Here is a 14,425-nt window from a genome sequence, read left to right on the forward strand (position 1 = left end):
AGGAGTGACTATGAAGAGATGCCCCTGCAGAACGGCCAGGCCATCCGGGCCCAGTACAAGGAGGGCTCCGAGAGCGACTGAGGCCCGGCCGCCCGCCGCTGCGAGCGCGCCCCGGCCTGCCTTCCCCGGATGCGTCTGACGCGCAGAGATGCCCTGGCCCTCATTCATTTACACGTTTGAAAGGAAAACCAAAACTGAGGGCTAATTTAAATGTTGGGCCTAAATTTACCGTCACACTGACGGCATTTATTTGGGAAGAGAGGCCCTGACAAAAAATTTTAAGACAGCCAAATAATTTTTTCAGAGATTCCAGATGATGAAAGACAAGCTGTTTTCAATGTTAAGAAATCATTCCTGTTCTTAGTAGAGAGAATTACATGCTTTAAAAAAAAGTTTGCTGATTTTGAGTTCCCGGAAGGCCTTTGTGAATGTGGCCCGCAGCATGGTGGCGTTCCCCCTTCTCGCTTCCTTTCTCCCCTGCCCCGTGGCACCAGTTGTCGACCCTTCAGAGGGAAGCCCGTTTCTGAGGCTGCCCCACGAGGGCGTTCCTTCCCCGCAGGCTGTTGAGGGTCGAGGGAGGCTGGGTGGGCAGGTTCGAGGTGAAGACTGCCACCAAAGCAGAGCCAGGGTCTCGGGAGTTCTGAAGAGGGTTCGACAGGGTTCCTTAAGGATTGACAGGTCGTCAGCTCCGGTTGACAGGGAAGGGTCTCACTGTCAAGAGTCTTTAGAGGCCTGTGAGCCTTACATCGTGAATATGGATGGAGGCCCTTGTGGGTGGGGTGGGAGGAGGGTACCCATGAAATTCCAGTGAGCAGGAGTAGCTCTGTTAAGGACGGTATTCCTGTAGAGCTTTTTTTTTTTTCCCCCCAATAAAAGCTAAACAAGTGACTGATAACAATACTACAGATTCGTTATTGCCAAAAACTTCTTCAGCTTCACATTTGGAAACTAGGTGCAAGAAGGTAACACATTTTTAGATGGTTTATGGAAGAACATCTCTGGGGAGAAGGTAACTTGTGGGGAATCATTCCTGCCCTGTGAGCCTTACACGGTCGTCAGGTAAACGGGTGAACTGCTCTGCGTAAGTGCTGTCTGGAGCTGCTGAATCCAGGAGAAGGCCCTGGAGACCCCCAGCTCCTTTCTGTCAAGGCCAAGTGTGGGAGGTGGAGCTGTCTCCTCTGCCTTTCCTCTGGCGTGCACACTCATCTCTTGAACGGTTCACCTGTGAGCACTGCAGACATCCTGATGCCTACCATCTGGGCAGACACAGCAGGTAGGGACGTGATTGTTCCACCCTGCAAACAGCACCTCCACTGTCTCCATCTGTGCATCAGCTCTCCAGCTACCATGCAGAGCTCAAACGATAGTCCACTTCAGGTAGCGCCGGGGCCTTAGAGAGCTTCATGAAAGACTATTTATTATGACTTCGTACTTCTTAATTTAACGTACCTTTAATATGGATTCCATTTATATTTGTTTTTAAAACCCTGTAAATAAGAAAGTTTGAATTCAGACAGTTGTGTTGTTGCAAGGGTAATTCAAGTTTACATGGTTTTTACATCTGCAGTGATGTGATTCTTTTCTTGATTCTGTATATTCAGAGGTATTAAAATTTTTTTGTTACCAAACTTACTTCTATTAAGACTCACTATAAGTAATTTTATGTAAACTGATGAAAAGTTACTTGTGCTGATTAATGTAGCCTAGTATGTTATAGTTTACAAATTTTAATTGTTATAACTGTCCATAATTTGGAATGTTTTTATCAGTAATTGTAAAGTATCTGAGGCATTTAGCTGTACACATTTAGGCATTTTTACAACTTGTCCTTGTCCTGTAGTGTAACTGTTAACTGATGATTGATCTTCGTACGTTGATTCTTGATAGCATCAGGTCAGTGAAATGAAAAATAAGGGAGTATTTATTAACTTTCTGTAACTAGGTTGGGAACAAGGAAGTTATAAAAGAAAGTACTTTGGGGGAAATGGTTCTTTATTAAATCATGCATTTTCAATTTATCTTCTCTGGTGTATCATATATGTCAACATATTACATCTTCCATGTAAAAATGTGCTTCAAGTATATAGCATTTAGCATGTGCTACAGGTACTAGGTTATAACACTAAAGTCTGCCAGCAACCTTAGATGGTAGCAAGAAAATTATTATTTTTTTGGTCTTGGAGGGTTATCAGAGTACTATAAACTAAAATTAAAAATCCAAAGGGCTGACTTTAGTTCTTCCATGGTAATGGCATGAATAACATCATCTTGGGGATGATTTTTTATACTGGTCTAGTCTGGGGAACCTGGAAGATGACCACAGGCCTTTCCGTTTCCCTAGAGAGAGCTTCATTATCCATGAGGATAAAGGTCCGCTTGATTTATTATTAAATCATTAAAGCAGCACAGTGATGCAGTTTTCTCTCTTAAGCCCCATTTGAAAGGCTAAAGAAGGAGATATATAAAATATATTCAAGGTTTGTAAGATTGTTCCTGTACATAATTACAGATTGCAGTAAAAGTTCAGATTCAGTATGTGAAGCCAGCTTGCTAAATGGGCAGGTTACAGGACAGATGTCACCAGCCTCAAGTATTCTGTGAACTGTTTACTCAAGGTAGAGTTAATGTTCAGTATGTTATGACGTGGTCAGTAGCTTATTTCCTGGAATCCCCTTCACAGGTAGAAACACTGAAGCTTAGAGAAGGGGTGATGAAAAGGGACATCTCATTGAGGACTGGATGTAGGACCCAGGAATGTATTGCCAGACTATGAAACAGGATTTTCTGCTACTGAAAACTGCCTTTTTACAAAAGGACTGTAAATGTTTGTAAAATAAAACAACTCTAAATCTTAGGCTCAATGGGAAAGCTAGAGCTGAATATTAGACCTTGGAAGTGCGTCAGCGAGCACACTACCCTGGGTCCCAGAACGATCACTGTAATCAGAAGTCAATAAACGTTTATTTACGGCAGATTCACACTGTGGGAGTGGCTTCATTGAGACTGTGTTTCTCTGGTTTTTCTTCAAATCGTGTGAATCTTTAGCCTTTTACTACCATTCTGGTGGATGTTAGCACACTGTTAATATTTGATCCTGTTTATGTACAGTGGCTTCCTCTTTGCGTGTGGCATTAAGGTGACCGTTTAGGCACTTTAGGGACGAGAGCAGGGCTTTTTCCAATTCAGCAGGTGATGCAGAGGTGGGTCTACTGTCGTGTAAACGTGGCCCTGGACGAGCCCTGAAGGCGAGTTAAGACCAGGGTTTGGGCCACCCCCCATATAACTTTAAATCAGATAACCTCTCAACACCTTTTTCTGACTCGTTAATGGGCTAATAATTGTGGACCCAAATGAGTCACTGTGAAAACACCGCGTAAGCAGTGAAGTACTAACACGTGTTCCTTGATTGCTGCTGAACGACTGACGCGTAGAAGCTGCGGTGTTGCGGGTCGGGCGCGGGCCGAGAGTGTGGCTTCAGGTCCTTTGGCTAAAAGGACAGTCCAGCCTGCCCACTTCCTGCCCCTGAAGCTCCAGAAGAGGAAGGATCTGAGAGTGAAGAGTGACTGATGCTCGGGGCAGAAATCCAACCAGGACACCGCAGAGCAGCCAAGAGCCCCCAGCCCCCGGGTGGCCAGTCAGCACATTCACTGTACTGGAGAGAACCAAAGCAGAGCTGCAACCTTTCCTGCTCTTTTTACAGTTCGATTCTAAAGCCAGAAGCTAAATATGGAGAATTCACCTGTGATATTATTTAGACAATGAAGAACACACACTTTAAATTGGAATAATTTATTATTCTAACAAAGTACAAAGTATGGAAAATTAGTGTATTTGAATCATTTCAGAGAGTAGAGAAAGTTTCACACTAGCAGACTTCGGCTTTTAGCACCTTTGAGAAGAAACATTCAGAGTTAAGACAAGTGGCAGGACAGGCTCCAGACTACCTGTGATGACAACGCCTCTGACTTGGTGTGCAGGTCACAGAGAGCAGTGTGGTTGTTTCTTTTCTCTACATGTTGAGAGTGCCACAAAAACACACTTAGGATGAGAAAGGTGATCGCTGAATAGCCGGCTGGTGGTTAGAAGATGGGAGGGAAGGGGTGCGGTGGAGGGGGCGGGGCGGGGCTGTCAGATGGACAGTCCGAAGGCGCTGACGATGCAGTACATGGTCTTGTTCTCCCAGCGCACGGTGCAGCTCCCTGCAGGGGGAAGGAGGCAGGCCGCCCTGAAAACCCGAAGAGCTGGGCCTTCCAAGTTCTCAGGATCAGGCCAAACACTCAGGACTCAACTCTGTAGCCAACAAAGAAGGTCGGCCCGTCTCTTCTATAAAACGTTTTGAAAGGTGACTCTAATAAATAATGCATTCAAAGACATGCAACAACCAACACACATTGCCTAGAACACGGCTTTGAATAGTCTAGGTGGCAGCAAGGTCCCTTGGGGACGTGCCGGGGACAAGCCTTCCGGGGAAGGAAAACCTACCGTCAGTGGCGCTGTCCCAGAAGCACGAGCTTGCCGTGTGCAGGCCGGCTCCGTTCTTCTGCATGATCACACAGGTCACTACAGAAAAACAAACTTTTATTAGAGGAATCTACTTGGCAACACACATTCTTCTCTGTCCTCATATGTGTAGATGATCACGTGGCTGACGTTCAAAATGAAAATGATTGTAGGGGTAGAGCGCCTGGTCCTAGGAAGCTGACACCTCACCACGCGCTTACTCTAAAAGCAGCGGATTTGAAGTGCTGTGACGTCCAGGGACGTGGTCCGCAGTCGTTCCCACAGCCACTCGGCCCAGGTGGGTGTGCACAGGCCGGTGACATGCTCCTCCAGAAACCGCCTCTGCTGTCTCCTCTCCCACACTCCCTCTCAGCAGTACTTAAAGAACCACCACCACCATCAACCAGAAGCAAAGGTGCATTACCGATGTACTTAAATGGCTTCCCCAGCTTGGTGAGCTGGCTTAAGGTCTGTTCCACTACGTTTGTGGTCCACTGATTGACTTTGCTGTGCTGATAGGCGTTGCCACCGATGGCACTTTCTATGGCCTGGAAGACAGAGCACAGCCGGTCACTGTCAGCACAGCACCCCTTCCGGCCGCTCCTGAGGGCAGCGCAGTGAGCACTGCGCCCTATGACCTGCTAAGTTATACTCTGCATAAGGTGAAAGTAAGCTTGTTGGGAACCATGAGTACTCCTTTGTAGACATACCTTTTAACTGTATCATATCCCATTCGAATGCTTTATCTTTCACTTTTATTATCATCTTTAAATTTTTGGCTGCACTGGATCTTAGTCGCAGCACTTGGGATCTTTGTTGCAGCGGGTGGGTCTAGTTACTCCATGGCACATGGGATCTTAGTTCCCCAACCAGGGATCGAACCCGTGTCCCCGGCAATGGCAGGCAGATTCTTAATCACTGGGCTATCAAGAAGCCCCTTCATTCATTTTAAACGTTTGTTTATCTATCTTTGGCTGTGCTGGGTCTGCGCTGCTGCACGGGCTTCTCCTCTAGTTGGGACGAGAGGGGGCTACTCTCTAGTTTCGGTGCTTGGACTTTTCATTGCTTCTCTCCTTGTGGCACGTGGGCTCAACTACTCTGGCTCCCGGGCGCTAGAGCAAAAGCTCAACAGCTGTGGCACCCGGGCATGGCTGCTCCTTGGCATATGGGATCGTCCCAGATAAGGGATTGAACCTGTCTCCTGAACTCGCAGGCCGACTCTTTATCACTGAGCCATCAGGAAAGCCCTCGTTATTCATTTTTTTAAAATATGTAATTATATAGCATCTGTCAAATTTTTTAAACATTTTGACTGAATTTAATGTTTGCTGTTGTGATTAATTATCTAGAGATAAGCAATGCATTTTCTTCCCACTGTAGTTAGAAAATACTTCCCTTTGCCTATTGCTTTCTTAAAAGTACAGTAGATAGAGGAATCTTTGTGGGTTGTATAATCAACAATGTACAAACCTATCCAGATAATCATGTGTTTACAAATACTTCCTTTATTCAGCATTTTCTGGTAATGTTATCACAGAAGTATGTTTTTCAGAAAACTAAAGAACTGCTCTATCTATTCCAAAACCTTATTTAAGCTTGTGACACATTTTTTTATTATGAAATTCCTTGTTTTCTCTTCTGCGCTGTATTCTGGGACGGTTCATGCTGTGTGCTTCAGGGGTTATTCAGGAATACACATGATCCCTGGCCTCACCTCTTGGTGAAGTTGGTAGTGAGAATATTCCTATTCTATGATTTTCTGGGCCTTTTATCCTGATGCCTGTCCTGGTTTCAGGGGACAAAGGTATTAACAGGTCTGGGCTCAGCTTTGTCAAATGGGGCTTCCCAGATGGCTCGGTGGTAAAGAATCCACTTGCCAATGCAGGAAGTACAGGAGACTCAGGTTCAACCTCTGGGTCGGAAAGATCCTCTGGAGGAGGAAATAGCGACCCATTCTAGTATTCTTGCTGGGATAATCCCATGGACAGAGGAGCCTGGCAGGCAAGTCCGTGGGGTCACAATGAGTTGGACATGGCTGAGCGAGCAGCTCTGTCAACGTGGGGGCTGTGCTCAAGCTAAACCACTAACTCTAGCCATTCTTTACACATTCACTTTGGAATTCACTGTTTTTCAGGGAGGGAGGAAAACCTTCCTAGAATTTTGGACCCATCCAAGTTTACTATGCAGTACTTAACAATAGCTAGAGCAAGGAATTAACCTACTGCCCAGGGGCAGAAAAAGCTGCTGAAGTTGAGTGATCGGGTGATCAACGAGAAAGGAACGCTGACTGCAATGTTACTTGTGCTTCCAGGGAGACTGGGAAGCTCTGACTGCAGTTGTATCAAACTTGCTGCCTGGCAACCAAGTCAGTTCAGTTCAGTTCAGTTCAGTGGCTCAGTCGTGTCTGACTCTTTGCAACCCCATGAATCGCAGCACGCCAGGCCTCCCTGTCCATCACCAACTCCCGGAGTTCACTCAGACTCACGTCCATCGAGTCCGTGATGCCATCCAGCCATCTCATCCTCTGTCGTCCCCTTCTCCTCCTGCCCCCAGTCCCTCCCAGCATCAGAGTCTTTTCCAGTGAGTCAACTCTTCCCATGACGTGGTCAAAGTACTGGAGTTTCAGCTTTAGCGTCATTCCTTCCAAAGAAATCCCAGGGCTGATCTCCCTCAGAATGGACTGGTTGGATCTCCTTGCAGTCCAAGGGACTCTCAGGAGTCTTTTCCAACACCACAGTTCAAAAGCATCAATTCTTCAGCACTCAGCCTTCTTCACAGTCCAACTCTCACATCCATACATGACCACTGGAAAAACCATAGCCTTGACTAGACGGACCTTAGTCGGCAAAGTAATGTCTCTGCTTTTGAATATGCTATCTAGGTTGGTCATAACTTTTCTTCCAAGGAATAAGCGTCTTTTAATTTCATGGCTGCAGTCACCATCTGCAGTGAGTTTGGATCCCCAAAAAATAAAGTCTGACACTGTTTCCACGGTTTCCCATCTATTTCCCATGGAGTGATGGGACCGGATGCCATGATCTTCGTTTTCTGAATGTTGAGCTTTAAGCCAACTTTTTCGCTCTCCTCTTTCACTTTCAAGAGGCTTTTTGGGTTAACTTAGTGAAAAGAGGGGAACAGATATTCCAGACTGAACAAGTGCAAGGGCCCTGTGGTAAGGAATGTCCTGGTATGTCTGAGGGATTTGTAGGGAGGTGGGGGTGTCTGGACTAGTGCGGGGCACTGGGGAGAGCGCCGGGGCAGGACCAAGGCCAGAAACAGTTTTCCTGGTCGGTTGTTTCCCCAGACCCCTGTACCTTGAGCACATAGTGAAGCTGGTGGCTCAAAGACGGTCATTAGATGATCAGTTGAACAATACCATTTGAAGTTTTCTATATGATTTGGAGTTGACTTTAATGCAAACTGTTGTTAATCCAAGTTATTGACAAATGCCAGAGTGATTAAAGAACTCCAACCTATTTTTGTGAACATCATCAAAAAGCAAAGTGATTAAAAGGCGAAGTGATCTTGTTCTGCCATATACAGTATTCCACACGAGGCATCATTTTCTAGTTGCTTTGCAGGATCTATAACACTCTGCTTTTCATTGTTTTTCAAACTACAGTGTTTCTTAGGAACACAGTGGGGAGCAGGAAGGCGGGTCAGTTTCACTAGAACTGTGAGAAGTGGAGTTGGTTTGTTAGGAAGTCTCCTTGGGTCTCACCTGTTTTCTGCAGTCTTTGACTTGGTTGCCATGGTTTTTCCCGTGGTCATGTATGGATGTGAGAGTTGGACTGTGAAGAAGGCTGAGCGCCGAAGAATTGATGCTTTTGAACTGTGGTGTTGGAAAAGACTCCTGAGAGTCCCTTGGACTGCAAGGAGATCCAACCAGTCCATTCTGAGGGAGATCAGCCCTGGGATTTCTTTGGAAGGAATGACGCTAAAGCTGAAACTCCAGTACTTTGACCACGTCATGGGAAGAGTTGACTCACTGGAAAAGACTCTGATGCTGGGAGGGACTGGGGGCAGGAGGAGAAGGGGACGACAGAGGATGAGATGGCTGGATGGCATCACGGACTCGATGGACGTGAGTCTGAGTCAACTCCGGGAGTTGGTGATGGACAGGGAGGCCTGGCGTGCTGCGATTCATGGGGTCACAAAGAGTTGGACACGACTGAGCGACTCAACTGAACTGAACCCTACGTTTGCGGCTACCCCGGTAGCTCAGCTGGTAAAGAATCCGCCTGCAATTTGAAAGATCTGGCTTAGATCCCTGGATTAGGAAGATCCCCTGAAGGAGGGCATGGCAATCCTCTCCAGTATTCTCGCCTGGAAAATCCCCACGGACAGAAAAGCCTGGCGGGCTACAGTCCGTGGGGTCACGAAGAGTCAGAAACAACTGAGCAACTAAGCACAACACACACAGGAACCCTCCTCTTCTGTTTCCTCCAGATCCCAGCTCTGAGCTCACTAGATGGGTTAATCCCTCACAGCAGCACACGAGGAATGCAGTGTGATTATCTGATAAATGTCTGCCCTCCCCTCCCCATTTTGTAACCTCTCTGGGCGTCAGTCCCCTGCACACACCCTTGACATGTATTTTTGAATGAACGAGCCCATTCCTATCATCTAAAGCGGGTACCACGGTCAATAGAGTGGATGGTTTAGGAATGTAAAGAAAAAAAATGAGCCCCAAGTGTAGCAACAGGTCTTGAGTGACTAGAAGTTGTTCAATTTTTTAATATTCACTCTCCATTAAACATTAGAAGTATTTATTTGTATATCATGAGTCTTTTATGCTAAAAGATTATAGAACCAAGCCTTAGTGACAGTCAATAATAATGCCAGTATATAAAACCTCCTGTCTCATTCAAAATATATAATTTACATAATATGGGAGTAATTCTTATTTAGATATTCATTGAAGTAACAACTGTTATTTGAAATGCCAAAACACAGGCTCAGCTGAAACAACTCCAAGATAGTATTTAAAACACATTATTTTCACTCATATAAGCCATTAATCAAACATTCAAAAAAGAAGCACTTCTCCTCTTACCTCCTTTACGATGTTGCTCACTTCATCAACAACAAAAGCAGTCTGTAAGGGAAAAAATTAGTTAAGCCCGATTGATTTAAAAGATCCTTTCCCACTGCATTGATTAATGCAAATTTAGGTAATGAATATAATTTAGAAATGAAGACCTTAAAAATAATCTAACCAGGCTGTTCATTTTACTGAGGAAAACATTAAGTAGCTCTGAGGACCACAAAGCTAGTGAGAGGCAGGAGACTCAGGGTACACGTATACAGTTTCAAGGTTTTTTGTTTTTTTTTTAATTATGCCATGACCCATAAGACTAAGTTCACTTTAGATCTCAACCTGTCCATCCATTTCAGCCGGCTGCGAGGATCATTAACAAATATGGAAGTTCAATGAGTTACTTGACTTTTGTATGAATTAACTCTTTTCCTAATGTAAACTAATCAGGAGGTTTGAAACTTAAGACGTTTTGGATTTTGAAACCACTCTTAGTGGTAAAATTTACAATGACTTTCCTATTTCTGGTTAATATTTTCCTTCTCAACTGTGTCCGGCTTCAGGACTATACAGTCAGCTGAAGGCATGGGGGTTCTCAGCCAGTATGTCAAGATGAACTGGGAGGTGGGCTGCCAGCAGTCAGAGTTTTAGTGGTTTTCTTTCTTTTTACATGGGGTGCATGTGAATGGGTACAAGGTCCCCTGAGTCCAGGAACCTCATTTCCTGAGCTCTGTGAGCGCTTTCCAGGGGGCAGCCCTAGCCCTCAGCCCCAGTGCATCCTGGTGGGACAAAGGCAGAGAGGTGGGCAGGGAGTATTCTCCCCCGCTGGGCTGCTGACCACGAAGCCCAGTTCCAGCGATGCCCCTTCCTCTGCAGGAGAGTCAGGAGCTGACTGCTTGAAGCCCCTCACCCACTGTACTCAGAAGTCATGCCTGGAGACAAAGCCAGCTCACCAAGGTAACGAAACTCTGTAGTATCTTAAATTACTTCTCCAAGTTTAAAAGACCCTTCCAAGAGGCCTCAGTGGTTCTAAACCATACAAGAAAGTCCCTGTGTGAGCTTCCATGCGGTTAAAATATGAGAAAGGGTGAGGGGTATTTCAGTGGACTTTTAGTGGAAAGTACAGCAGTTGTACAGAATCCACTGGCAGTTTCAGCTTCTGCAGGAAAGATGAACGGAGCAGAGTTACAAAGATGCCAGTGTCCACGTGAAGTTAGGTGTCCACGTGAAGTCAGCAGACGTGGGGGTCAGGTCTGTTACTGTAGGTCAGTAAACAGGGAAGGCAGGCCTACTAGAGAGAAGACAGTCATGGTCCAGCCTCCAGGGCTTTATCTTATGTAAAACACACACCATTCTGTTCAGCCCCTTCATTTCTCAGATATGCAGTTGAGATCTGGAATAAGGAAGTCACTGAGCCACCTCCTTGGTGAGGGCCAGAATGAGAAGGCAGAGTATTAAAAACTCCGGTTTAAAGGACTTCCTCTATATTTCCTTCCTCAAAGTTACTCAATAATTCCTGTAATACAAGCCATTCTCCAATGACTGCAGTTGACAGGGAAAAGCTGTTCCCTGGCCACCTGCTCCTGAACTGTGGCTTCTCCCTGAACATTCCCTAGGTTGCTACCACCCTTCGGACACTGATGGTGACACTATCATAGAAGGTTCGTGCTGGTTGGGAAGGCTGCCTAATACACAGGGCTCCATTTATTTGTACTTCAACCAGAACTATTTATCGAGAAGAAAAGGGGCAACTATTCTGTGAGAGCAACAGCCATCAGCTATCATTCCCTGAATGCTCGTCAGACGGAAGGAAAGCCAGGACACAGCACACGTTGTTACAGTGAATACCTTCTGCCTGGCAAACAGCTGTATGCTTTACCCGACTTCTTCAATGGGGCAATGACTACCCGCCCCACCATCCCACCAAAATCGGAGCTATCGGACTGTCTTCTCAAATGAAATGTGAGTGACGGTGGCCACGGTGGGCGTGTGCACAGCGTGGAGAGCAGGAGAGGAACCCAAGACAAAAAGGCAGGTTCTCGCGGGCGCGTCTGCCTGCTGCCCGCGGCCAGAGCAGCAGCGGTCCAGGACTGGGGGCCCCTTGGGGAGCTGTAACTGGGGGTGCGGGTCAGGTGTGCATGTCACTCTGGAGACTCGCAAACATCAGCCGGCAGACGCACACGCGGCCTTCAGCTCCCCCATCTGCCTGGGCAGGGGTCTGCGCTCGGAGTAAAGGGCGCGAGTGACGGCCGGGGTCGGGGGGCGCGGGGGACGCAGGGGACCGGGAGCCGCAGGGGGTCCGGGGACGCAGGGGTTCGGGGGCGCGGAGGGCCTGGGCGCGGGGGGTCGGGGGCGCGGAGGGCCGCGGGCGCGGGGGGCCGGGGGTTAGGGTTAGCGATCCCCGGGGGATGTTGCGCCCCCGGAGGAAGGCGTCCGGGCCTGCGGAGCCCGCTCCCGGAGGAACGACGGGAGGCGCGCCCCCTCCGCGCCCCCGGCCCCCGGGCAGGGCGAAGACGCCCGGAGTCCGCCAGGCAGTGGGTCACCCCGAAGCTGTCGGCGGGGCGCCGGGAAGGGCCACCGCCCAGGCCCAGAGGCAGCCCGGGCGCCCGCACACGGCCCTGGCTGCCCCCGCCCGTCCCCGCCCGTCCTGTAGCCCACCGGGCGTTACCTCCTCGGCGGCCTGGTAGTCTTCCATCTTGCTGCCGGCGCGTCGCCACCGCCTCCCCAAGTGGCGCACGCTGCGCAGGCGCGCTCAGCCCCCGCCCCCGCGCCCAGACCGCGCCCCCGCGCTCGCGCCCCGCCTCCTCCAGGGCACCGCCCTTTCCCTCGGGCTCGTGCTCCCCGGGGCACCCGCAGTGCCCGCGGGATGGGACCCGCCTCTCCTCCCGCCGTCAGGGAGACGCGCTTCTCCTCGGGGACACCTTCCCTCCACCAGGGTGTCCCGGCAGCTCCCTGGACAGTTCAGTTCAATCGCTCAGTCGTGTCCGACTCTCTGCGACCCCATGGACTGCAGCACGCCAGGCCTCCCTGTCCATCACCAACTCAGTGGAGTTTACTCAAAACTCATGCCCATTGAGTCGGTGATGCCACCAAACCATCTCATCCTCTGTGGTCCCTTTCTCCTCCCGCCTTCATTCTTTCCCAGCATCAGGATCTTTTCCAGTGAGTCAGTTCTTCGCATCAGGTGGCCAGACGATGGGAGGTTCACCTTCAGCATCCGCCCTTCAAATGAATATTCAGGACTGATTTCCTTTGGGACTGACTGGTTGAATCGCCTTGCTGTCCAAGGGACTCTCAAGAGTCTCCTCCAACAGCCTTAGCTAAAACAAAACAAACTGGAAAAAGTCAGGCCGGGAGGGGAAGGGCTGTCCTGGCCCCTCCCTGAAGTTTGTACTTTGTTGGATTCCTTTGAACAAGCAAGTGGGTTTGGACACCTAGTAACAAATTGTAAAGTGATTTCGGAACATGACGGGCTGTCTGAGATATTGTTTGCAGCCCCCTTGGGGGTTCCAGAATTAGGAAACTTTAGATTTGAACGAAGCTTACCTTTGGGGAAGTAGGTTTTGCATATAATTTTTTTTCCCCCTTCAAGTACCATTAAATAAGGTAGAAAATGTAAAATGCTGCACACTTCCTGGCAGCCTTAACCAGAATGATCTAGGCATACCTTTAACTTGTAGACAAGCGAATTTATAAAAATTAGTGGTTGCCCTGGGTAATTCTCAGCAGCTCTCCAAGAAGGGCTGGGATAGATGTATCAGCTGGCACATGATCTGAGGTTAAAACCTTTGACTTTGGGGGCTACATTTTCTGTTGTTTTTACCACACCCTCTCCAAAGCCCAGTAGCTAAAAACCACTTCCCATCCTCCTAGGAAGGGTTTGACCACCGGACCCTGACACTTTGCAGAATTAAGCTGCAGCACCCACATTCAGTTCATCTGCAACCCTTGTTTCTACGCTATAAAAGCTAAGTTCCATGCTGGCAGAAATCCAATTGATTCACTAATGGATCCCCTGCCCCATCAATTGTACCTGGCCTGTGGTAAACACACAATTAAAAGGTGTTAAAAGAATGATTTTCCCACACATTAGTTCTGCTTCCTACCCAGTTGCAGACTGGGAGTGGAGGAAAAGGCAATCACCTTCCTGATTTGTGGGGAAGGGGAGAGGGGAGGGTGAAAGACACAAGGCTGCCTTGCCCTGGACACCTGACCTGACCGAGAGGACCTGCTGGGTGGCGACAGGCTGCTCTCTCACACCTGGTTTCTGCTTCTCCGATTCTGGCTTCCACTCACTTTTCCCAGTGTTTCAGCCTCAAGCCTCAGTCTACACGGGATGCTAAGCCTGCCATTTCTGTGTTTTGTCTTCCCCACATCTAGCTTCTCCTGAGATCCCAAGATCTCTTTTTAGGTGTCCTTCTTGGTCAGTTGACCCCACCTGCCCAGTTCCAGCTCCTCAGCGGCTCTGCCCTCTTTAGCCAGGCAGGGGCCTTTTCCCTCTTCTGATTTTCTTCTGCTTCCATAGGGAGGCCCCGTAGGCCCACTAGCTAAATTACGTGCAAAGCAGGAGCGGACAGGTTCTGAGTGAGGTTTGAGACCTCTTTTCTAAATTGTTCCACAGCCTTTTAAGAATTTCCTGATTCAAGTGAACTTCCTGAAGGGCTGCTGGGATACGGCCTTGATAATGCTTTTGAATCACATGGACGGTATAATGTGTGCGCTCAGTCATCCCCAAATCTGCAGCCTCATGGACTGTGGCCCTCCAGGCTCCTCTGTGCATGGGATTCTCCAGGCAAGTATACTGGAGTGGGTTGCCATTTCCTACTCCATCTTAAGTTCTATTGTGACTGAAAGTCACCAGCATGTGCATAAATCAACAGAGAACAC

The 14,425-nt window shown here is 48.2% G+C and overlaps 2 protein-coding genes across 5 annotated transcripts in view; one reads left to right on the forward strand and one right to left on the reverse strand.

Annotated features, from left to right (window-relative positions):
• TMEM181 (transmembrane protein 181) overlaps positions 1-2,974 on the forward strand; it is a 63,783-nt gene extending 60,809 nt beyond the window's left edge. For all 3 annotated transcript variants that reach the window (XM_027972607.3, XM_042253680.2, XM_042253679.2), the window contains exon 17: positions 3-2,974. In XM_027972607.3, the coding sequence (XP_027828408.2) occupies positions 3-81 (79 nt within the window). In that variant the 3' untranslated portion in view covers positions 82-2,974. The remainder of the gene's footprint in view (positions 1-2) is intronic.
• Positions 2,975-3,773: 799 nt separating this feature from the next.
• Positions 3,774-12,268, reverse strand: DYNLT1 (dynein light chain Tctex-type 1). 2 transcript variants are annotated; one of them, XM_027972623.3, is made up of 5 exons: positions 12,207-12,268; positions 9,557-9,598; positions 4,925-5,048; positions 4,483-4,560; positions 3,774-4,199 (listed from the first exon to the last, which is right to left on the reverse strand). In XM_027972623.3, exons 1-5 carry the CDS (start codon positions 12,231-12,233, stop codon positions 4,129-4,131), a joined length of 342 nt encoding a protein of 113 aa, XP_027828424.1. In that variant the 5' UTR covers positions 12,234-12,268; the 3' UTR covers positions 3,774-4,128. The 2 variants fall into 2 exon arrangements, with proteins under 2 accessions (XP_027828424.1, XP_042109615.1); XM_042253681.2 differs by lacking the exon at positions 3,774-4,199 and adding an exon at positions 4,217-4,323.
• Positions 12,269-14,425: the final 2,157 nt, after the last annotated feature.

Source organism: Ovis aries, chromosome 8 (assembly GCF_016772045.2).
Source record: "Ovis aries strain OAR_USU_Benz2616 breed Rambouillet chromosome 8, ARS-UI_Ramb_v3.0, whole genome shotgun sequence".
NCBI classification, from domain to species: Eukaryota; Metazoa; Chordata; class Mammalia; order Artiodactyla; family Bovidae; genus Ovis; species Ovis aries.